The following is a 23,532-nucleotide window of genomic DNA, read 5'->3' as shown; positions in this document are numbered from 1 at the left end:
GCTGGGCACACCCTGGTGCCAACCTCCTGCCAAGGCCTGCCAGCGCTCACGTCCCTGGGGCACTGCTCGGGGTCCCGCCATCACCCTCCTGTGCCCCCGCCATCACCCTCCTGCACCCCCAGGGCTCCCACAGGTGTGCCCCCACTGCCCCACGTCCCAGGGAAGGGGCTGTGCCCGGAGCAAGAAGCGTAACCCGCAGCCTCCAGCTGTGGCATCTGGGGTATTTTCCACATCCCATTCCACATCCCCTGCTTACCTGCTGGAAACAGGTGCGCTGTGCCCTGTGCACTGCCCCGCTCCTCTACTCCAGCACGCAGATCCAGCCGTTATCGTGTTCCAAAGGTCCCCAATGGGCACTGGAGCCCTGCTGAAACCATCACACCTTCCCGGGCCCCACCATGACCTGGTACCACCAGTAGTTTCAGAGCATTTCTGAGTCACGCTTGGCCTGGGCCCACAGGGAAACAGCAGTGGGAACCAGGCACCCATGGGTTGGACAGGGCAGGTGCCAGGGGGTCCCAGGTGCCCTGGGTGGTGGTACGGGGCTGGTGTGTGGCACGAGTGGTGACACCCCGAACTGTGCTCTCTGGGGTCAGAGAGACTCATCCCATCCCGGCTGGCCCATGGCCACCCTGGCTCTCCCCATGGTTGGCATGACGTGGGTTGCACAGCAGCAACACGCGGACCCCTCGGCGGCCTTTCAGCAGTGGGGTTGAGCCTGCTCCCCTCAGGCTCCGTTACATGCCCAGCTCCACGCCATCTCCCACCCCCATGCCCATCAGACCCACTGTGGCCAGGTAGCGGTACACCAATGGCACAGGCACCCGCACGCAGCCGCCACCTCCCCATCATTTATCTGCTCACCTGGCACGGAAACAGCGGCCATCACAGGGCTCCTGCTTGGTAGCAGCTGATAGCGCTGGGTGCCATTTACTGCCTCCTTATCGCTGCTCCTGGCCCCCACCCTGCGCAGCTGCTTCCTGCACCCCAGCCTCCAGCCCCCGCCCCTCACCTTGGGCTGGCTGCTCTGCCCATGGCTCCCCCTCAGCCACCCCAGCCCCCCACCAGCCCTCCCCGGCCCCTCACGCCCAGGCCAGCCTCGTGAAGGGCCGCACGATGGGACCCCAGCTTTCGGCACACGAACACGGGACTCCCCGGCAGCCGCGGTGAGCCCAGCCCCCGGTGCTCAGGGGCCGCCCTGGGCTGGGTCAGGCTCAGGCCAGCGCTAAGGAGGGAGCTTCTCAGGGACCAAGGGTCCGCACTCATCGATGGCAACCCTTGCTCAGAGTGCCATGGATCAGTACTGCCCTTTGTTCACCTGCTCTTTCCCCTCCAACAGCAGGGAAGGGAGGGACGGAGGGCATGGGGATCATGGTCAGCCTCTCCTCCTCCTGCTTCCCTCTCCTTCCCCGCAGCCCGGATCGGCCCCACGGAGGTCATGCTGCCTTTGGACGGTGGATGTTCTCCCCTTGGCCTTGCCTGGGCTGCTGGCTGAGGTCGCCGGCTGCTGCCAGGCACAGCCTCAGAGCTAACCACAGCCACCACAGTGCCGCAGACCTTGCAGCCAGGGGCCATTGGGCACCACTGCAGCCGACCCCAGCTCTGAGTGAACCGGCCTGGACGCAGCCAAGTTCGAGCAACTTGGACTGGCAGCACCTAAGTCCCTGTCACCTGCTCACCTCACCCCAGGCCACAGCAACTCCCCTCCAGCCCAGGAGCCGGCTGTGAGCTCCCACCCAAGCCCCCTCCCAGCATCGCCTCGAGCCCACGCACTGCGCCCACAGCCCCAGCCATGGATCCCAAGCGCAGGGAGAGACAGCAGAGAGGCCAGTACCACTTTATAGACTTTTATTTCCAAACCCAGCGCTTCCATGATACACTTTTACACAGCCGGGGTGGGGAGGGGGGTGCGCGGGCATCTCCCTGCTCCCTGCCCACAGAATCGGGAGATGGAGAGGGGGAAAAAAAAAACCCAAAAAAGAAACAACCAAACCCCCCAAAGAAACAAACCCAAATCCAAGGAGGATGCTCCCCAGAGCCCAGGCCACAGCACTGCAATCAGGGACCAAGCCACAAACTGACTCCTGCTCCTTGACTGGCCCAGCTCTGTGGGGACAGCCGCTAGCTCCGTTTTTCTCTTCTTTTTTGGCACTTGTCACTTGCTCTCCGTTTGGCATCAACACAAAGCACCCTTGTGCCCAACCTGGTGGAAAAGCGGGCCCTACAGCACAGCAGGGACAGGACATGGGTACCCACCGGGGTGCCAAACAGGTAACACGGTGCTGGCTGAGGCACAGCCCAGGGCTCTGGTGCTGTGCAGCCAGAGAGAAACATGTAAACGAGTTTGTTCGCAAAGGCGAAGACGGGCAGCATGGAGGGACCCAGCTGTTCCCTGCACATGGGGCCAGCAGAATGCTGGCCAAACGGCATGTAAACATGTCAGCAGGCCCTTCCCTCCCCATCCCTGGGAGAAGGGCAGCAGCGAGCCTGCCTTGTCAGGGCTGCGCTGGGGGCAGGCAGCCCTCACCACTCCCACAGCACCCCCGTCACCCAGCCCCTCTGTCCCCTCCATGTCCTCTACGCTGACTTGGGGATGTAGCTGAGAGGCCTTGGCCTCCCCAGAGGCCTGGAGGACAGCGGCACAAGTCCTCTCCTGTAAACACGTCAGGCTGGGCTGCAGTAAGAGGCTACAGCAGCGTGGTAGTAAGGCAGTAAGGAGCGTGCTGTCACGCAGCCCCGAGAGCATCACAGGGGCAGCCGAGCAGAGGCACTGTGCTCTGCAGGTGAAAGGGAGCGTGCCGGCCCCCCGAGCCAGCTGCCCCTGGCCCGAGGCTGGGGTAGGCACAGAGGAGTGTTGCCTCATGGCAGGGCCAGTGGGAGCCCAGGGCCAGGCCCCTGGCTGAGCAGGGAAACCATCAGGGCGGCCTGAATTTCCAGAGAGAGCAAAGTGCTGTTTATCCCCATCTCCCAAAATCCAGGCCACTCTGAGCTGGGGTCCTGTGCCAGCCAGAGAGCACAGGGATGCGTGCCTATGTACACAGAACCTGCAGGGAACCAGCTAGATACAACTTTTGTGGGCAGTGCTGGACCCTGAGACTGGAGCCACATCATGTTCCTGCAGATGCTAATCCTCCGCAGGGCGAGCGCTGGCTCTGGGAACGGCCCAGCCTGCTGCTGAGCAGGGTTAGGGTCATCCAGCTCCTTGCTTGGACCCACAAAGCAACAGAGGTTTGCTCTGGAACACGCAGGTTAAAGAGCACAACATACAGTGGGTAAAAACATAGCGCTCATTTGCTGAGCAGAGGAAACCAGCGCTTACAGGAGTGGGACCATGCTGGTACAGCACAGGACTGAACAGCAAAGCTTGTTTCCTCCCCGAGCGGGTCCCTAGTGCCAAATTTGCTGCCCGACTCGTTTGTGCTCTCACTGGCACACAGCCCCAGCTCATGGACCGGGGGCAGCCCCGAAGTGGGTCCAATGGGAGGGCAGAGGAGGGCCTGGCTGCACAGGGCCAGCACGGCTGCAGGGGACTGAGGGACGCCAGGCAGGAGGACGGCACCGAGACACGTGTGGAGCTGCACGGTGGGAGGGCAAGAGGGGCAGTGGGGCCAGCTGCCCTGCAATGGGGATGGGACAGAGCGGTGCTGACAAAGCCATGAGGGCTGCCTGGCAGTGTCCCTCTGGCCCACCAGGATCATGGTTCCCGGTACCTCCAGGGAAGCCAACAAAGGGCTGTTGGTGAGAAAAATGCTCCAGGTCCTGGGAACAGACCATCCGTAAAAATAACCATAGAAATTTCTCTTCTCTCTGATTACAAAGATACAAAAAGGTAGAAAACCCTCCCCTGCTCCCACGTCCTGGGCTCCGTTTCCATCCCCCTGCCCCTGCCCACCCTCCGCGCACACACACGCACACCCTGCATACGAACGGGTCGCAGAGGAAGAGCTCGGCCCCGGGGGGTTGGAGGAGCCACCCTTCCCCGAGCAGGCTCCTGCTGTACCTGTCACACCGGGCTGGCGACGTGGAGCACGGTGGCAGCCGAGAGCCTGGAGGCTCCTGGCAGCGGGTGGAGCGCGCTGCCGGCCCCTCAGCCCAGAGGGCAGGGGAAGGTAGGGTTGGTTTTGGGCCTCTGACCACCATCAGTTCTGGCCGCTGCCCCCTGGGGACACCAAACCTCAGCTGGCAGCGCCTGGCTAGGCGAAGGGCCCTGCTTCTTCTGTGTCTCTTGTGGACAGCTTCGGACCCTCAGGAATGGCCCTCGTTTCTCATTATCCTTCTCGAAAGAAAGAAAAACAGCGTTAAGCCGTGGCATCTCCCCTGGGCTCCAGCTGCCTCTCCCAGCTACGCCAGATGGGGACAGGGCAGAAACCCACTCGTGTCTCAGGGCAGGAACAACTGCCTCCAAGTCCCTGAGTTCAGGGAAGAGGAAGGGAGGGATGGGAGCAGCATCAGCAGGGAGCAGAGTTGGAGCAGAAGTGACAGACTGGGACAGTCTGGGGAGAAACGTGGCTGGGGCAGGCAGGGCTCCTGTAGGACTTGGGCCCCCTCCTCCTCTCCAGCCAGCCTGGCCCTCGCACACATCTGCTCGTTGGGACTTACAGCCAGCACTGAGCAAGGGGACCAGCCATGAGGTCAGCCTGGCTGCACAAAGCATCTTCCCTGAGCCCCCACAGGCCACAAGTGAGGGCCATCACTTCTGGCAGAGCGAGCAGACTCAGCTACACTGATGTTTCTGCTTGTGCTGCACTGCAAGCATCTGGACCTGTCGCATCCAAGGGTTCTCCCTCCCTGGTCACTTACTCAAGACCAGGAGACACCCACCTCTCACCCCAGGGGCTCACCCTTACACAGCCCTCTCCCCCCAAACCAAACCCCCTTCGGGAAGAGGCCAGGCAGGCGGACGATGCACAAGACCAGCTGAACAAGGCCTGGCTGAGGAAGGGGCACACTTACTCTGAGTCTGGCGACAGCTCCGAAATGCTGTGGGAGGTGGCAGAGCGAGGTGTTGAGGGGCACATTGCGGAGGGCGTCGAGGAGGTCTGCACGGCAGAGGGGGTGGTGGTGGTCTGGGGGCCTGAAGGCGTGCTGGACGATTGCACCGAGGACAGGACAGAGGAGTTAAAAGAAGCAAGGATGGAAGAAAGGATATCTAACTGTTCAGTGGAAGGATGTCGGCTGGGAACGGCCTCCAGGTTCTCTCTAGAAGGCTGTCTCCTTGACAGCGGCTCTAGGCTTTCCCTAGACAGCTGCCTCCTAGAGAGTGTCCCCAGGTTGTCCTGCGACGGATGCCTGCTAGGCACTGTGTCCAGAGGCTCTCTGGAATTAGATCTTCTGGAGAGAAATTCCAGCTGCTCCCTTGAAGTTTGTCTAGCCGATGCTAGCTGGTCCCTTGAAGGCTGTCTTCTAGAAAGCAAATTCAATTGTTCTCGAGAAGTATCTCGACTTGGCAACGTGCCTATTCGGTCTCTGGACACTTGCCTACTTGGCAATGTATTTAGCCACTCCCTAGAGGCCTCTCTTACTGGCCCACAGTCTAGCTGTTCTCTTGACCCAAATCTGCAGGGTAAAGTGTCAAGGTGGTCTCTGGAACCCTGCCTCCGGGGCAGTGTGTTCCCATGATCTCTCTGACTGGGCCTAGGAACCAGTAGATCCAAGTTTTCCCTAGACCCGTGTCTGCTCGGGATACTTTCCAGGTGTTCGGTTGACCCATGCCTGCTGGGGATAGTGTCCAGCTCCTCCCTGGACCCGTGCCGGCTGGGCACGGCTTCCAAGCACTCTCCTGAGTTGTGTCTGCTCAGCTGCTCCCGGGACATCTGTCTCCTCATCAGCATGTCAAGCTGTTCCCGTGACGAGTACCGGCTGGCTGGTTGCGACAGACTGCCCGCTCCAGAGTAGATCCTGCCGTAGGAGGCGGCGGGGACAGCCCTGTGACCCAGCGTGGAGGTCTTGTACCATGTCAGCTCATTGGTCATCCTGCCAACAGATGGCAAGCCTTGGAGAGTCGGAGGGTACTGGAGGCGGTTCTTCAAAATCCCTGCACCGGACAGAAAGAGAAGTCAAATTTTTCCGTAAGAGTGAAAAGAGCATGAAAGCTGGGAGAGGTAAGCCATACCTCCCCAAGGACACAAGAAGATGGAACTGATGCTGAGCCCTCAAGGCCACGTCAACCCGAGACAGGCCAGGCTACCCTCGCCTGCTTGGTCCAGGCCATTACCTTTTCTTTGCCGCTGGGTCTGGGTGAGGGAGTTCTCGTCCCCACTGGTCAAGGCCAGGTCTGGCTGATTATTGTTGGCCGCATCCTTGTTGATGTCAAATCCCAGCTTCCGCTCGGAGCCCCACTTCTGCAGGGAGCAGGGGTGAACCTCGCACTCACCCAGAGCTGGCCAGTATGACATGAGGTCATTGCCATCCACATCTGGCGAAGGACACAGCAAAACAGGCCCCGGGGAAGAGGAAGAGAGTATTTCTGTGAGCAGCAATTGCAGCCATCACAAGACACAGCCTGTCCCCCAGGGACCTGAGCTCACCCTGTCCCCTGCCAGAGCCCCTGGGACTTGCCTTTGGGAGTGGTGTTGGCGGGGTTAGTGAGGAGGCGTTCACTGTGTGCTGCCCGCTTGAACTGGCGCTGGAAGCGGCCCCGCAGGCGCACGTTCTCCTCGCTCTCTGAAGACGGAATGGAGAGGCTGCGCTCTTCGTCCAGAGACAGGTCACTGTCTGAGTCCGAGTCCTGGTCTGGAGGGACACAGTGTGTGTCGGGGAGACATTTAGAATGAAGGTGGGTGAGGCTTTTCAGCCCAAATGAGGAAGGACAGACTCATGCCTGCGAGCATGTGCCAGTTAAATGACCAAAGCACCAAATAACAGAGGCAGGGAGGGACCCAGTGGTCTCTGCTCTGACCCCTGCCCAGGGCAGGGCCAGCTGGGCTCTGACTGCCTCCGGAAGGCAGAACCACCCCAGGGCTGACCACCCTCATGAGGACAACAGCCTGCCTTACCCCTCACTGCCCTTCCCTTGGCAGCAGCCTGTACCTGCTCCTCCTGCCCTTTCACCAGGTGCCTGTGAGAGGAGCCTGGCTCCATCTCGCTGCACCTCCCTGTAAGGCTGCAAGATCCCCTCTGCCTCCTCTTCCTCCAGGCTGAGCAAACCCACCTCCCTCAGCCTCTGCTTGCCTGTCCCATGCCCCAGCCCCAGCCCCAGCCACGAGTGTGGCCCCCCCACCAGTGGGTCAGTGCCTGTGCTGTACTGGGGAGCCCAGTGTCCCCACAGACCCCGTGACAGCCTATGCCCCCCGCCTTGCCTCCTCCATTTCTAGCTCCTTGGAGACTGGCTATGCCCTTTGCTGTCTGTCCAGGAGGAGGCTGCGCTATGCAACACAGCTGTTGCCTCTCCTTCATACCCACAGTGTGTTTGGGAGTCACAGCCGAACACGGGGTGGAGGATGTAACCGTACAGCCAGAGCCTGCACCAGGAAGGATTTCCTCAAGCCATAATTCAGGATGCGCTGGGTCAGCCCCAAACCCGGGCACTGGGCTGAGCCTTACCTCCCCCGGCATCACGGTGGAACATGGCAACATCGATGTCCGTGGGGCCGGCGTGAGCCAGCAGGCTGTGATCCAGGGCCGAGCCCTGACGCGCCGTCACATTGTCTCTGAAAGACAGGAGGCCCCAGCGGTGACAGTGGCAGGAGCCCTCGGCTCTGCATGGGTGCTCCCGGCACCCCGGAGCCCCGCACTGCTCCCTACCTGAGGTAAGCCCGCTGGCTGGAGTGGGTGCGGGCAGAGCGCACGCTGCTTACTGACGAGATGGTGGAGGCCCCCAGGGTGATGCGGATGAGCCCGCTCTCCTCAAACAGCGCTGTGTTGTTGTAGGCGCTGGGGCCCTGGCAAGGTGGGGAGAAAGGCACATGCCCTGTTAAAGAGGCACGGCAGCAGCCCAGGGGATAGCCTTCCCACCTGCATCTGCCTTCCCTCTGGGGAAGCAGGGACGTCCCCGTCAGCTCCTGTCCCAAGGTAGGCAGCCTGTCCCCAGACCCCTGGGCTGCTCCTGCTCTCACCCACCTGCGTGCTCCTCGTGGCCTCCTCGCTCTGCCCCTTCTTGCCGAGGCAGGCCAGCTTCCAGGCCTCCCGCACCTCCTCGTTCAGCATGCAGAACAGGACCAGCACAGCCAAGCCCTGCAGGGAGAGACGCCATGAGACGGCCCCTTGCTGCTGGTCAACCTGCTCACCTGCAGCATCAGATCCCGGCCACTTCCTGGCTCCTCCAGAGCCCAGCGTGTTGGCCCTGGTGGCCACCAGGACAGGGACGCACCAAAGAGCCCCTCGACACTGATCAGTGCTAACCCCCATGGTGGCCATGGGTGAGGGAGGAAAGGGTGGGGTGTCCCCTGGCTGGTAGCAGCCAACGAGCGGCTGGCACGGTCCCCTGTAGCAACACCAGCCATGGTGGTGGCAGAAGGTCTGCAGGGTGCTGCCATGGGTCACATTTGGGGTGTCCAACACCTCTGTTGCAGGCTACTCTCTTCCTCTGCTCTCCGAGAGCAGGGAGGCCCCTTCCCTCCAAAGACGGTCCTTGCTGCCCCTTGGACATCACCTCTGAACCAAGCACCTTGCAGCCATCTCCTGCTCTGTGCCACCGCTCACCACGGGCACAGCAGCAAGGACTGGTAGGAGCCACTCACTGCCACAGCGGTGACAGTGGAAGGGACAAGGAGCCCAGTGGGATGCTGGGGGCTCAGTGTGGGGTGCCCACTCTCCACAGACGGCTGTGGGGACCACAGCGATGCTCTCCTGGGCTGACCTGTGCCCTCCCCTGGCAGAGGCCGGGCAGTTACCTGGAGGCTGCAGAGGACAGTGTAGAGGTAGTGGAAAGCCAGGACACTGTTGTTGACAGCCAAGAGGCCAAAAAGCCAGGTAGTGCTAATAACTAGAAGCAGAACAAAGGAGCTCCGTAACGTCATGCTGGAGAGAGAGAGAGAGACAGACAGACAGGCACACAGACACACACCAAGAGGTTAGTGCGTGTTGTTAATCTACAGGCTAGTGCTCACAGACAGTGATCCAGAGGGGGAAGCCTGCTCCTGCCCAGCCCTCCCTGCCGCACCCAGCACTGCGGGCTCATCTCTGTGCAGCGGTTTGGTTCCTCCCGACTCCCGGGGCCTTCCCTTCTGGATCACACAGAGCAAACACATGGGCCCAAACAACACAGGTCATTTGGAGCCACAGAGAGCCGAGCCAAGCTCCAGGGCTGGCCCAGCATGGAGCAGGGAAAGGTCTCAGAAGGAGCATGTAGGAGAAGAAAAAGCAGGTGCTGAGAGTCAACAAGGGCAGAATGTTGAACCTAAGGAGGCACAAGGGGTGGCTGTGAGGGCAGGTGGTGAAGTGGGACAGGCTGGTGGGACAGTGTGGAGATGGGAACGTAGGAACAAGAGGAAAGGACAAAGTTTAGGAAGGGTTAATGTGGCTGGCAGGTGTGGGAGAGAAGAGCGGCTGCAAGGCTGACACTGATGCACAGATGGACACTCTGCGATGGTGGAAGAGGGAAGATGATCACTGAAAATACTAGAGACCACGAGCCACAGGAGCTCTGCTGGGAGTTTGGCCACTAATACTCACAGAACCGATTTCTTCTTGGTCTCCTTTTGGCCTGGGGAACAGGACATCTTGGCCACAAGCAGGAACATGACCCCATTCATCTGAAAGTGTTGGCACTGATTAGAAGCTGTGCCAAAGGCTGGCTCTGACCTGACAACCCCATCGCAGAACGTGGGCAGACTCCAGGTCCACCAGGCCCATGCGAACGTCCCCTCCTTTCCCCTTCATGCCCAAGCCATGGCCTCCCCCAAGTTTGGCTGGAGCAAGGAGGAACAGAGAGAGGGCCTCTAACTGAGGAAGGAGAATACAGAGAAGGGGGCAGGCAGTGCACAGCCGAGGAAGGGGCAAGTGCCCATGGTGCGGAGAAGGGAGGCAGGAGAGGGCTGTGGGTGAAACAGGACAGGGTTTTACCACAATGACGACAGTAATGGGGCCTGCAAAGCTCCAGACCAGCTTATCATGAATGGAAATCCAGCAGAAGTCGGGGTTCCCGTAGCCCTCAGGATCCAGGCCAACGGCCAGCCCTGCAGGAGGAAGGGAGAGGTCAGGTCCAGACCCAGCAGCCTTGGACTTGCCCAAGCCATGTTGATCTCATCCCAGCACTGAAGGCCATGAAGGGGCTCTCTCACTGCTCCTTGCCCTGTGCACAGGCTTCCCTGCCACAGGGGAAAGAGCCAGGACTGCGAGCCCCAGCATCAGGGACTTTATTTCCTTTTATCCAGGCATCCCTGACACAGCTCAGCCCAGCAGGTATTCACTGCCAGTAACAGATCACCCAAGTGTGCAGGCTTGGGAAACCAGGAGACCCCAGCCCTGGGACAGCAGGAGTCCTGTGCCCATCAAACAAGCCATGGGGAGATGCGCTGAGGAATTACTTCTCTCCAGGAGGCAGGACGACAGCCCTTGATACGTGGTTCCCAGCTGACCACCACAGCACTGCTCACTGCCGGCACTACTGGCCGTGGCAAGCCCACCCTCAGCTCTCCCCATTGAGTAAGTGAGCCAGGCAACACCAGGGGATCAGGAGGCTGCTGAGAACCAGCACTTTTGGCATAGCTGTAGGACAAGCAGCTCTTACCAGTGATGATGGCGGGCACTCCCCAGCCAATGGCATAGTAGAAACGCATGGCCCCAAAGTTGACATTGCGGGCTTCGGTCTGCATGCGGTAGATGTGGAGGCCCTGGACAAAGAGCCAGGCGAAGGTGGAGAGGAAGAAGCAGTGGAGAAGGATGGCAATCACAGTGCAAAGAAACTGGGGAGACAAAAGCCACTCAGAGATGGTCCCACTGTGCCAACTCTAACTGCATCATCCATGCCTTGGCCCCACCCGCAAGGTGTGCTTGTTCAAGCCCACAGACCTGGTTCTCGGTGTGGTTGATGCCCAGGAGAAAGAGCAGCTCAGAGAAGAAGAGGGTGACTGATATGTTGGAGTGGATGCTACGTGTGTTGGACTTGAGGCCTTTGAGGCAGGTCAGGAAGGAGAAGGTCAGCAGCAAAGCCAGCAAGGAGAGAGACACCAAGGAATAGGTGACAATTGCCAATGTCTCCAGGTCACCTTCCAGTTGCTGCAGCAGCAGAGAACCAAAGGCAAACAGTGGTGTTAGGGGGAGATGCAGGAAGCCTGCTGAGGTCTCAAACTCTGCTTGTGTCCCACAGGGAATTTTCTGCCTGTGACTGCTTATTCTGGGACCCAGTGGCTAACAGCCCGCCCCACACCATCCACAGCCCCGCAGGCTGAGGTTACCTCTCGGTGCGAGCTGTCCATTAGAACCCCAAAGGTGCCAAACTGGGAGCACTGGCAGTGGACGTGTGTGGTGTTTCGGTACACAAGCTCGCAGTCCCTGGCTGTCCAGAAGCCGGAGGGGTTGGTCCTGCAGCCACCAAAAAGCAGAGCGCACTTAGGAGAGAAGACAGATGAGTGTGGTGTGTGGGGAAGGAACCACAGAGAAGAGGGGGTGATCAGCAAGGCTTTTCTACCAGCAGATACAACTGCACTCCTACAGCTGGAGCACTGGAGCCAGAGCCCTGCAGGGACCCTGCTGTGCCCTCCCAGCAGGAACAAACCCCCTGGGAGAGGGCAGAAACCCCCACATCCCAGTGCTGCCCAAGCACACAGCCAGTCATGGCCAGAGAGACTCAGGGAACGAGGAGGTGCCTGGGGAAAGCAGCTCAAAGCGAGTAGTCCAGCTGTGCTTGACTCACAGGTTGGAGTGGTTCCACTGGACACAGAGAGGTTTGCTCCTGTTGGCTGTCTCCAGCAGGTGAAATTCCAGCACAAGAGGGGTGTCCAGGGGCCCCCGCAGGAAGGTGTGATTGCTGAACACAGACACGCTCACGATGGGGGAGTTCATCACGGGGTTCTTGGGGAGCCTGCAAGGAGCAACAGAGCTCTGCCATCACCGTGCCTGGCAGCTGCAGCCCTCTGGGGACTTCCTGGATGCCCTGCACTGACATCTCAGAAGGAACGGCTCTGCCCAGCCAGCACCATGGGGTCAGGAAACATGGGGCAGAGCAATGCCAAGGTGGGGAACAGGCAGAGCACCGCAGGACCACCTGGCTGGGAACCAAACCCAAGGTGTTGCTGACAGACTCAGCAACTGCCGGAGGGGGCAGAGCGGAGTCCAGCCAGCCTCTCTCCACTGGTGCTTGTGGAGGGCAAAGGGAAGGAGGACGTACCTGACGCTGCGGCGATCCACCTGGTAGCGTGCAGGCAGCAGCCCTCCCAGGGTGCGGTACATGATGAGGATGATCACAGTGAGAGCGGGCTCGGGCTCTGGCAGCACCTGCCTCGGGGAGTTCTCCACAGTGTAGTTCCCTTCGCCTCCAGCCGGTGTAGGCACCACCGTGGGGGCAGCTGAGGCACACAACAGCATGGTGAGAACACACACGCTGCTCTGAAGGCAGCCTGTGAGCCCACCAGGAGCCTTTGGGATATCGTGAAATCAGAAGCTCTGAGCTCTCAGTGGTGACTTGTGGACCTCTCAGAGAGTCAAGTCTCAGCAAGGACACATCTTCCTTTCCACACCCACCCACGCTGTTCCCCAAGTGATGCTCACATGCTCACCTTCAGCTTTTGGGGGGCTCAGCACCGACAGTGGCAGCACAACATGGGTGTGGGGGTCCCAGGCAGGCTGGCCCCGAAAGAGGCTGCTGTGGTAGCGAGGGTAGCGCCGGCGGATATGGGAGTGGTTCTCCATGCGATCGATGCTCAGCACTGCGGAGAACCAAGGGAGTGAAAGTCAGCTCTAGGATGGCCACCTGGAGAGCAACCATGCTCCAGGGCACCCCAGGTTTGAAGTCACTGGCAAAGGGACCATACGAGCCACAGGCAGGCTTGGTTGCGGATATGTCCTGTGTTTGGGCATGACATGAGATCCAGCACCCACAGTGCTCCTTCCCAGCCCAGATCCTTGCTCTGCCATAGGGCAAACTACTCCTGCCACTGAGGCCAGCAGCTTTCCCACTAGAGACTGGGAGGTAACTGGGAGCGGGCAGCACACTCCTGGCTCTGCTGGCTCTTGGCTGCGTGTCATCTCCAGGCAGGGATGGGACCAGGATGTCTCTCACAAACACCTCCCAATGTTTGAGAGCCACCAAGAACATTATCAGCATCCTCGCTGAGGTGAAGTGAGATGAGCAGAACAGGACAGGGTGTGATGGAGGAGTGGCTCTGCACCACCGCAGCCAGGCCCCACCACCAGCCAGCTCCTACTCACTGATGTTGGGGGTGACGACACCAACGGGGTTGAGGTAGGTAAGTTTCATGTTGCTGGCCAGCGTGCCCGAGTAGTCCCGCAGCTGCTCCATGAGGCTGGCACTGCCGTGCTCACTGTGTGGCAACATGGCCCAGTGCTCCCGGTTCTCGGGTGCCAGCACGGAGCTGCCTGCGCGCAGAAGGTTCTGCATGGGAGAGACATGAGGGCAGGGGGTGAGGGAAGCACTGCCTTTGGGCCCCGTCCTGACCACCCCAAGGCTGCAGCATTGTGCTCTGTGCCCAGTTGCTGCACAAGTGTTTGGGGAAGAGGGGTACTTTTTGCTACAACAGGCCCCCACCCTCAATGCTCATCAGTCAGCGTCCTGCATAGACATATTCCCTGCACCCCTGCCATGAGGGAATGGCAGGCAGCAATAAGAGCTCTCTTTGTCTTCCCTCCCCCAGGCTGAGCAAACCCAGCTCTCTGCCTCTCCTCATCCACCCTGAGCTCCAGCCCTGACCACGCAGGCAGCCTTGACAGGTCTCACTCCTGTGGATCAATGTCTGTGTGGCACTGGGGAGCCCAGTGCTCCTGATGTGGTCTCACAACATCCTCGATCCCCTCAGGGACTCAGGGTGGCTGATAAAGAGAAGCAGCATCAGAAGCCACCCTGATCTGGGGGAAGGACTCACCTCATTGAAGTGGGCATCCTGTGTGGCTGTCAGGCCAAAGCCACGCTGCCGGCTCTCAAAGGCCATGAGGCGGGATAGCAGGCGGAAAGCGATGTGCACGTCATTGCCAAAGTAGTGGTCCATGCGGTCTGTCACAGCCCGGAGCCGGTGGGCCAGCTTCTTGGCTTCAATTGTGTTGAGCTCAGTCTCGTTCCTCTCCAAGCCCTCTAGCTGCCAGTGGGGAGAAAGGAGGGGATTAAAAAATTAAGCAGTTCCTCCCTGGGAAACTGGGATGCTGCAGGCCCTGAGATGATTTCTGAAACCATGGCACAAGCCAGGGACGCTCGCAGTGGTGGTCACTAGAACAGGGAGCATCTCTGGCAGACAAACAGCCTCCAGCAACACATCAGGAGCTGCACTGGGCCAAGCCCAGCTAACCCAGTATCATACATGACCGAAGCCAAGAAAATGAAAGGACAGGGCAAGCATCTAGCGATACTTCCCTGGAAACTCTCCTGGCTTCAGTTACAGTTCAGCCTTGGTGGGATGCAAGCATTTAATAAAAACTTGCCTGCATACTTCAGAAGGATTTGCCACTGAAGGGTCTGGGGGCTACAGGTGTCCCATGGGGCAGACATCCTGCCAGATTCAAACAGTTCAGCCCTGCCCAGGATTACTTGTTTTCCTCTCAAATACTGGGGCAGGACACAGGTCATTTCTCATGGGGACACTCAAGAGATGAGAGGAAACCGAAGTGAACTTCAGTTCAGACCAATGCTCCCACGGGATGGGTTTGGGGGCAGGAGATCGGAAGAAAAAGGTGCTTAAGCACTGTGCTAAGGCCCACTCCTACTCTAGGTGCCCACAGAAAGCTGAGCTTTTTGAAACCTGGCTGTGAGCCCATGCTCGTATGGCTCCTGCCCTGTCAGGGCTGCAGAGCCGAGGGGAGATTACCAGCATGGAGAGCTCCTTGAAGGCAGGTGAAGTGCAGTTGAAGAGATCTGGCTCCAGCCAGCCCTTCTCCTCATCACAGTGTCTGATGGCTGCACCTAAAACCGGGAGGAAGGGCACATCTGAAATTCAGCACAGGATACATGGTTCCCACACTGCCTCCCCCCAGCAGGGACCTGCTGCACCAGCTAACCCCAAAGAGCAACAACAGCAAGTGATGGGGAGGGCCTGTAACACCCCAGGGCCGTTCTCCTGCTTTGCACCAGTGCAACCCATTCCACCCTTGGTCTGCATCACCTTGGCAAGCTGCTGCCATCCCCTCCCTCCGGGAACTGGGTTCCTGTGTGTGCGCATCTGGGCTGCATCACACCAGGTGCCATCACACAGAATTGCAAAGAGGAATAAATGACTTGGCAGGGCTCAGGCTGGAGAAGCCCTTGGTTCCTGGTGGGGATGTGTCTGTCCCCTCAGGGCTCATCTGACCCCAAACTACTGAAGCCCATGCAGCTCTAGGCATCCCCTGGCTGACAGCCTGCAATGCCCGCTGAGGTCCTGCCTCTCTCAAAGTCACCCCAGAAGGACGACACCCCTGCTGTGGGGCTGGCAAACCCACCCCAGAGATGAGCCCCTGCAGCTGAATGGGATGGAGGAGTGGGATGGAGGAGGACCCATCCAGCAGTGTGGGTTCAGTACCCAGCGCAAGACCCCAGTCCCTGGCTGGGGCCCAAGTACTACTGCACAGCAACGGAGATACCAGCAATGAATGGGATCAGCTGTTAACACCCACCAAAAGCACTGCTGAAGCCAGCGTGGAGAGCAGTGTCCTGGGGCTGGGAGCATCACCACGCACCCTTTGAGCAAAAGGAACCCAGGAGACCCCAGTGTACCTGGCAGCACTGTGGACCAGGCCCTCCTGGGGAAGGCACCAGGGCACAGGAGCCCACCCAGGCGCCCGTGGCTGGGAGAGGGCAGCAGCGTGTCCAGGGCAGGGAGATGGAGCCTGGAGCAGACGCCAGTTGCTGCTCAGAAAAGCCCCAGTGACTAGCATGCCCCCTCCCACCATCTCTAGCTCCCAGCTGTCCTCCCCAACCACCTTTCCCCAAGCTGCAGAAGCACAGGGACCAGTGCCATTGCAGCTGGGAGCAGGGAGAACAAAGAAACCTCCACACTACTGGCCTTCCCCCGGCAGAGAACAGAGATCGGCTCAGCTGCAGATCTGGGCTGTATCTGACCTCCAGGTCCCTCTGCCTCCCCCTGCCAACCGGGCAGAGGGAACAGGACCTTGTGCTGAGCATGCCCATCAGTTCCTGCCCCCATCCTTCTGCCCTCTGTTCAAACAGCTCCCCCTTCCTCCACCCCACAGCCATTCCTCCATGGCCTCCCTGGCCTCACTACCCATTGCTCATCACCAGCTCCTTTCCCTCCCAGCCTAAGCAAGCAGGGACCAGCCCAGGAGAGCCAGCATCCATCCCAGACAGGGAGCAGAGCGCAGACCTGCCCAGAGCCAAAGCTGCAGGCTCAGGACAGTGGGTGGCGGGGGCTGCATGCGGCTGCAGCCAGGTTTGTGCTGATTAGTGTGCTGGGAGCAGGGAAGCGGCGTGTAGGAGTGGTGAGGCCAGGCAAAGCGTTGGGAAGACACTTGGCAGCTCCAGAAGCAGCAGGGAAAGTGCAGGGGTGTGCAGGGTGCCAGGCAGGAAGTAGCGAGGGAAAGCTGCATGGCACAGCCCTTACAGCACAGGGGGAAGGAGGCGGGAGCAACCTTACCTGCACCCCTCAAGCCTGAGCAAGGAGGGCGAGAGAATCAGGGAGAGAAGCGACAACAGTTAGGAGCCGAACCTGCCTCCTCCTGGGGAGAACAGCTGGAGAAGGACAGGGTTTGTGTTGTCCCCTGGAGCTCACGCTGCCCTACAGTCCCAGACACCCTGCTCGCACCTTTGCCGTCACCGAGAACAGCCTCCTCCATCTCGGGATGTGACTCCTACCAGAGACACCCACCTAACGGCACGCTGTGCCCTGCTCCCCTTGCAGCTCACACCGAGGATGGGCTGGCAGAGCTGCAGCAGGGTGCCGTGGGTGCCAAGCTGCTGTGCCAGGCCTGACCCCAGCCTCAAGCCCGCTGAAACCAAAAAGCAGCAGGGAGAAGGTGGGAACTGAGGCCGAGGGAACAGCACAGCCCCAGGGCTGGGTGATGGGCCTAGACCGTACAGCCTGTTCCCAGCCCCAGCCCCACAGCCAGACCCCTCTGCTCTCCCCCAGGCTGTGGCATTTTCTCCTCCAACTTCCTTCACCCAGCCCTCAAGCCCAGCTAAACGGGACTGGGACAGCACAAGAGCAGAGCTGCTGCAGCCCCCGGCAGGACAGCCAGGCTTCCCCCTCCCCTCCCCATTGCATCCTCCACTCACCCAAGGAGCCTTTGGGACACAGCACTGCAGCCGAGAAGCCAAACTTGGTCTGGGGCCACCACACACCTGCCTTCAGGCTTTTGGGGCAGCCGTCGTAGAGCACTGTGGAGACATGCACCCCAAGGGGCCAGTCACAGGTGAAGGCCACTGATGCCAGGCCCCACAGCACGAGCTCCCCGCCGTGCCCACACTCACCCTCGCAGCCGCTGGGTGTCACCTCGGCAAAAGGGCTGTCACAGCTATTGCACTGGCGGCCGATGACCCCAGGCCGGCAGTGGCACCGGCCCGTCTCCTTGTCGCAGGAGCGTGAGGTGGAGCCCACGGGGTAGCAGTCGCAAGGCAGGCAGGTGTCGCTGCCTTTGGGGTGGTAGTGGAAGTCCTGGGGGGAGACAGGGATGGCCATCAGACAGCTCATCGGGACAGCAGCCAAGGCCAGCACCTGGGGAACTGCTGGAGCCGAGGCAGAGAAGAGCCAGGCTCTCCTGATTTGCAAGCACCCCCACTGCCCCCATCATCACTGTGCTGGGGCAGGAGGGCCGCACAGAAGGGCTGAGCAGGGATCCAGCCCAGAGGTAGGCACACAAAGCAGGGCCTGGGCAGCTGCCAGGCCTTTGGAGTGGACAAGGAACAGCATCAAGGACAAGCAGGGATCCAGGCAAGCCATGGGCCATGTCCCCATGGGCAGCTGCCCCTCACCTTGCAGTGGCACTGCCCGTTGGTTTTGTTGCAGTCAGGGTCAAAGCCCTTGTTCACATCACAGTTGCAGGGCCCGCAGGTGGGGTTCCCCCACCAGCCCTTCGGACACTGCTGGTCCATCCTAGGGAGAGAAATACATCCGCTGTTATACAACCAACTGGGCCTTCTCCTCCCACCAGCCCAGCTGCTCAGCAGCACCAAGGAGCTGGGTGGCACTGAGAGGTCCCTGGCCACGTAGCCAGGATGAGAGGGCAGCACAGAGCCAGGCACGGAGGCCGTGGCCCTGCCCTGCACTCCACATCTCACCTGTGCTCGCAGTACTGCCCAAAAAAGTTCCCTCCGCACTCGCACACGTAGCCCAGGGGTGAGCCTGGCTTGCGGCGACACACCGACTTGTTCTTGCAGGGGTTGAGGTGACAGACATCCACGCAGTCCCCTCCATAGTACCCTGAGGTGTGGACAGAGAGCACTGTGTAAAGCAAGCACCTTCCCCCTGAGATGGGCCAGAGCACCAAGGATTCAGGGGGCTCAGGAGGGATTTTGTTCCCCACTGTCCTGGTTTCGGCTGGGATAGAGTTAATTTTCTTCCTAGTAGCAGGCATAGTGCTGTGTTTTGGATTTAGTAGAAGAATGTTGATAACACACTGATTTTTTTAGTTGTTGCTAAGTAGTGCTTATGCTAGTCAAGGACTTTTCAGCTTCCCATGCTCTGCCAGGTGCACAAGAAACTGGGAGGGGGCACAGCCAGAATAGTTGATCCAAACTGACCAAAGGGCCATTCCATACCATATGATGTCGTGCTCAGTATATAAACTGGGGGGGGGGGTTGGCCGGGGAGCAGCGATCGCTGCTCAGGAACTGTCTGGCTATCAGTCGGCGGGTGGTGAGCAATTTCATTGTGCATCACTTGCTTTGTATATTATTATTACTATTATTATTATATTGTTATTATTATTATTTTACTTTATTTTATTTCAATTATTAAACTGTTCTTATCTCAACCCAGGAGTGTTTATCACTCTTACTCCTGCGATTCTCTCCCCCATCCCATCGGGGTAGGGGGAGTGAGCAAGCGGCTGCGTGGTGCTTAGTTGCTGGCTGGGGCTAAACCACGACACCCACAAAAACTAATGAGTGTCTGGTGGGGATTTCTGGGCCCAGGACTTGCCCAAGGGATGGGAAGGAGAGCAGTCACAGGCCAGGAGGGAGCCACAGAGGGAGAGCAGGAGACAGACAGGCGTGGAGAGCAAAGGGGTGGCAGGGCGCTGCAGGCCCTACCTGGCTGGCAGACGCAGGAGTAGCTCTGCCACTCGTCCTTGCAGACGCTGTTGGCTGGGCAGGGGCTGGAGTCGCAGGGGCTTGGCACACTGCAGCCAGCCTCCACCCGCAGGGCATGGCTGGGCTTGGGCAACGCGGTCCCGGTGATGCTGTCACCCAGTCGCACACCCTGCAATGCAGGTGACAAATTCACAGTGAAGCCAGGACACACGTTTGAGGCTCCAGTCCTCCTGCCCTCCGCAAACCCCCAGGGGCAACCACCCCCCATCACCCCTGCTGCACTGATTTATGGCTGCCCCATGGCACCTCGGAGCCCTGAATGCTCAGAGGGAGAGCATCACCAGCAGGATGGATGCTGGCAGCAGCTGCCAGGCCTGTGGCTCCACCCCTCCATGTAGCAGACCCTGCTGGAAAGGGAAGGCTCAGAGCAATGGACTCACCTGTATGCAGCCCCTCAGCCCATTCTGCACCTCGCCAGATCCCAGGACTCCCCCCACGTGTAGGTGTTTCACCTTCAGGCCATGCAGTTCATTTCCAACAACCACCGTGTCCTGTAGAAGGACAGGGAGTAACATGGGGCAACTGGCATCAGCCCTGCACCAGCCCTGTCCCTCTCCTGCCCCAGCCCTCTTTGAGGGTGCAGAGGCCCAGCCCAGCCCATGTATGCCAAGCATCTCCCATGGTTCCTGTCTTGGTGCTGCGGTCTCAAGCAGCACTTACCTGGTAGAGCCCAAAGTCCAGGGTGAGGGTGATGACGTAGCGCGAGTCTCGCCCACTGCGGACATCCCGCAGCTCCAGCTGGAGGTCGTGCCATCTCCCATCGCTGAGCCGCAGCTGGTCCAGGAGGAGGCTGGTGCTGCGGCCGGAACCCCTGCTCACCATGAAGGAAAGCAGGCCCCCAGCCAGCTGCAGAGAGGGAACCAGCAATGGCAGCAGTGAGTGAAGGCCTTACCAACTCTGTCTGCCTCCAGCCTACCCTCCCTCTGAGCTCTGAGCATGGGGAGGGAAACCCAGTCCTGCTGAACACCTCTCCCTGCAACCACCCTTTGCTTGGGCTGGAGTCAATGTGGAGGACAGGGTCCTCCTGCTCTCCTGGGGTGGACAGCAGCAGAGGCTGGGGCACAGTGCTGCGGCTGAGGCTGTGGCCCTACCTGGCAGAGCAGGGTGGTATACTGGCCGGCATGGGCCTGCAGAAGCACCCCATCTGGCTGCCGCGTCCGAAATGCCAGCCCCAGGTACCATGGCACCGAGATCTTCACGTCTGTCTTGAAGTCCCAGGTCAGGACACTGTTGCCCTGGAAATAGTGGGCATGGTGCATAGCTGGAAAGGAAAGTGGAGGTGAGAAGGGATGGGCACTACACAGGGAGCTCGAGATGCAGGGACAACAGAGCTAGGTCATCTCACACAGACCTCTTACCCTGTTTCCACAGCAAACCCAGCACAGTCTGACCTGCACCCACCCTGCCCACGCCCAGCAGCACCCGCTCACTCACGGTGGCGGCAGTCTTTGCCCCCGAAGCCAACAGGACAGAGGCAGGAGTAGGTCCCCCAGCTGACAGAGCAGGTGCCGCCGTTCTTGCAGGGGCTGGAGTCACAGAACGTGTGCTTGGCATGGCAGCCTGGAGGTATCAAAGTCACCCGCATCAGCCTTGACCCGCTCACCACCTCCCTCCAGCCCACACGGGGAGACACCACTGTCGCCCAGCCCTTTCCCTGGCTGCCAGAGGGGCAAGCTCAGCCACCCAACCTCTCAGCACAGACCCTGCCTGCTCAGGGATGAGGATCAAGGCTGTCGCTGCTCCTTATGCCAGAAGAAAGACACTGTGGAGCTGGACTGGCTACCTAGCAACTCCCAGACAGGCCAGCTCTGCAGGCTCTGCCCTTGGGATCAGGGGACATTCCCAGAACATTAGCTGGGATGGGGACTGGCTCATTTAGGGGGATCTGGAGGCCCCCTTCCCTGATGGAAAGCTGTTCAGCTCCAGCTGTGCTGCCACACCACTGTTACAGCCTGGCAGTGCTGCTGGGTGAGCAGGAGGGGCAATTCCCAGGGCAGGGGCTGGCAGGAGCAGAGGCACCGGTACCTGCAGTGGTTCCGTTGTTGGCAATGTAGGAGGCCAGGTCAATGCGTTTGCTGTCAATGTACAGGTCTCTCATGCATCCCACAAAGTCCCGGTGAGTGACGGGGAAGTTTTCCGGCAGGTTGGGAACCCCTCCAAGGAGCAAGGGACCTGTGAGGTCCAGGGACCTGCAAGGACAGAAGCCCAGGGCTTTAAGAGCCACAGCGACCTCAGGCCAGACAGCTGGCTCCCCAGTGCACGGGGCTGGGAAGCAGAAATTCCCAGGGACAGGCACACACAGCCCAGGCCCCTGGAACCACAGCTGTCCCAGATGTGAAGGGCTGACTCTGCAGGGGACCCAGGTGCCCTGCTCCTCTCCCCGCACAGTCCCTGAGGAACTCACTTCTTCGAGCTGGTCTGTATACCCTCTGCAGCACAGGAGTAGTTCCCGATTTCACTGCCAAACTGCAGGGCCACTGAGGCGTCACATTCATCCACTGTCAAGATGGCCACCTTGTCCTTGGAGGGGCCCTGCACCACCCCCAGGGCGCTGACCTTGGGCTGAAACCAAACACAGGGCGTTAGCAGCACACATGCCCCCAGACCCAAGCACCCAAGGGCTCGCACAACAGCAAGGAAAGGGCCTGAGCATGGCCCAGGCACCGCTGCGCTGCTGGAGCGTGAGCAAAGCAGGAGGGACATCACCGGCCGAACCCAGCAAACAGCACCAGAGATGGACATAGGCAAGGACACTGCACGGGCCACATTTCTGCTGCCTCCAAGTGTGGTCCTGAGGGTCAATCTCCCCCTGCACCTGGCTGTCTGCTCCACTGCACCCATCCCCAGGGGCTGAAAACCACCTCTACCTTCTCTCCACAGCCTCCCTCATTGGGCAGAGCTGGAGAACCGGAAAACCAGAGCTGCTCGCTCACGCTTCATGGGGAGAGACACCCACACCCACGGGGGGACAGCCAGGGTGCACGTACCTTGTTGTAGTAGTGGAGCTGCAGCGTGTGCCACTGCCCATCGCTCACACCCCCCGGCAGGTAGGGGCTCACCACCGTGCTGGACTCTCCTGTGGAGACAGGGATGACAGCATGCTGAGGGAAGCTGGACAGCCCTTGGATGCGCCCACCCCCCCTGCAGGCACTAAGCCCTCCACGCTGCCAACAGCCTCATGCAGGGATGCAGAAGGGCTTCAGAGAGACAAGCTCAGCACACCAGCCCCCGCCTGCTGCGGCCTTGTGGCAGAAGCAAGACAAGGGAATCACAGCCCTGGGACCAGCAGCCAGCACCCTGGGATGGCTCCTCCATCCAGGGTGACTGCCGGGCTTCCCTGGCACCGTGCGGCTGCCCCTTGCCAGCAATCGCTGCTGGGCCTTGCCCTGAGGAGACCAGCGCAGCCAGAGCAGCAGCAGGATGGCCACCAGGCACTGCATGCAGGGGAGAGGGGAGGAGCACTGGACACGGGATGGGAGGGAAGCCCCAGTTGTTAACACGAGGGCCCAGTGCTCCTGGCAGCTGATCCTGACACCCCTCGGGGCAGGCAGGATGGGCGCAGGATGGGCACAGCAATGGCACGAGGCAGCAGGGATGAGACCGACAGGATAGCAAACTCCCTCCCAAAAGGCTCCTCCTCTCCAGACTGGCTCACGGCAAGGCAGGAGATGAAGCTCCTGATGACATAATGGGGCAGAACGGCAGGGGAGACCTCAAAAGTGTTTGTCCTGGTTTGTGCTCACAACCCCCCTGCTGCACTTGCACTCCTAAGCCTAGGGAGGGTCCTGAGACACACACCCGTCCTCTGTGCCATCCACTGACGCTCACCAACACCTCTCTCAACCCCGTCTCCCTTAGCGTGGGCTCCATCCACGGCAGCACCCCGCTCTCCCCGCTCAGCGCAGGCCTTCTTGCAGCTCCCATGGCACAAATCCCGCGACAGACAGGGCCGAGCCTACCTGTGGAGTATTTCAGCTGGACCTGCCCCTGGATGATCTCCACTGCCAGGAAGTCGTGCCTCTCGTTCAGGCGCCCATTGTAGAGCAGGAGGCCGCTGGGCTCCACGGTGCTGAACCTGGGGCAAGGGAGGAAGCGGGAGGGCAGGGTGTGTGCAAGAAGCATGCGGAGATCCCTGCTCTCCCATGGCACGCGCCAGCATCCTGGCACAGGGGCATGGTGAGACCTGG

The 23,532-nt window shown here is 60.2% G+C and overlaps 1 protein-coding gene across 1 annotated transcript in view; it reads right to left on the bottom strand.

The window, feature by feature from the left end:
- Positions 1–4,245: 4,245 nt before the first annotated feature.
- CELSR3 (cadherin EGF LAG seven-pass G-type receptor 3) overlaps positions 4,246–23,532 on the bottom strand; it is a 32,726-nt gene continuing 13,439 nt past the window's right edge. The window contains exons 4-36 of the mRNA XM_075714558.1: positions 23,305–23,420; positions 22,333–22,421; positions 21,750–21,907; positions 21,371–21,534; positions 20,780–20,905; positions 20,437–20,606; positions 20,006–20,191; positions 19,726–19,836; positions 19,286–19,454; positions 18,314–18,455; positions 18,008–18,128; positions 17,507–17,690; positions 17,312–17,413; positions 14,913–15,007; positions 13,980–14,189; positions 13,309–13,492; positions 12,657–12,806; positions 12,269–12,446; positions 11,795–11,962; positions 11,337–11,463; positions 10,951–11,157; positions 10,670–10,844; positions 10,003–10,115; positions 9,613–9,692; positions 8,832–8,958; positions 8,032–8,172; positions 7,744–7,880; positions 7,543–7,649; positions 6,559–6,732; positions 6,215–6,415; positions 5,746–6,034; positions 4,954–5,628; positions 4,246–4,273 (exon numbers count right to left, since the gene is read on the bottom strand). Of these exons, the coding sequence (XP_075570673.1) occupies positions 4,246–4,273; positions 4,954–5,628; positions 5,746–6,034; positions 6,215–6,415; positions 6,559–6,732; positions 7,543–7,649; positions 7,744–7,880; positions 8,032–8,172; positions 8,832–8,958; positions 9,613–9,692; positions 10,003–10,115; positions 10,670–10,844; positions 10,951–11,157; positions 11,337–11,463; positions 11,795–11,962; positions 12,269–12,446; positions 12,657–12,806; positions 13,309–13,492; positions 13,980–14,189; positions 14,913–15,007; positions 17,312–17,413; positions 17,507–17,690; positions 18,008–18,128; positions 18,314–18,455; positions 19,286–19,454; positions 19,726–19,836; positions 20,006–20,191; positions 20,437–20,606; positions 20,780–20,905; positions 21,371–21,534; positions 21,750–21,907; positions 22,333–22,421; positions 23,305–23,420 (5,404 nt within the window). The remainder of the gene's footprint in view (positions 4,274–4,953; positions 5,629–5,745; positions 6,035–6,214; positions 6,416–6,558; positions 6,733–7,542; positions 7,650–7,743; positions 7,881–8,031; positions 8,173–8,831; positions 8,959–9,612; positions 9,693–10,002; positions 10,116–10,669; positions 10,845–10,950; positions 11,158–11,336; positions 11,464–11,794; positions 11,963–12,268; positions 12,447–12,656; positions 12,807–13,308; positions 13,493–13,979; positions 14,190–14,912; positions 15,008–17,311; positions 17,414–17,506; positions 17,691–18,007; positions 18,129–18,313; positions 18,456–19,285; positions 19,455–19,725; positions 19,837–20,005; positions 20,192–20,436; positions 20,607–20,779; positions 20,906–21,370; positions 21,535–21,749; positions 21,908–22,332; positions 22,422–23,304; positions 23,421–23,532) is intronic.

This window comes from Pelecanus crispus, chromosome 7 (assembly GCF_030463565.1).
Source record: "Pelecanus crispus isolate bPelCri1 chromosome 7, bPelCri1.pri, whole genome shotgun sequence".
Classification (NCBI taxonomy): Eukaryota; Metazoa; Chordata; class Aves; order Pelecaniformes; family Pelecanidae; genus Pelecanus; species Pelecanus crispus.
The sequence above is the reverse complement of the archived record's forward strand: the minus strand, read 5'-3'. Positions and strand labels throughout refer to the sequence as shown.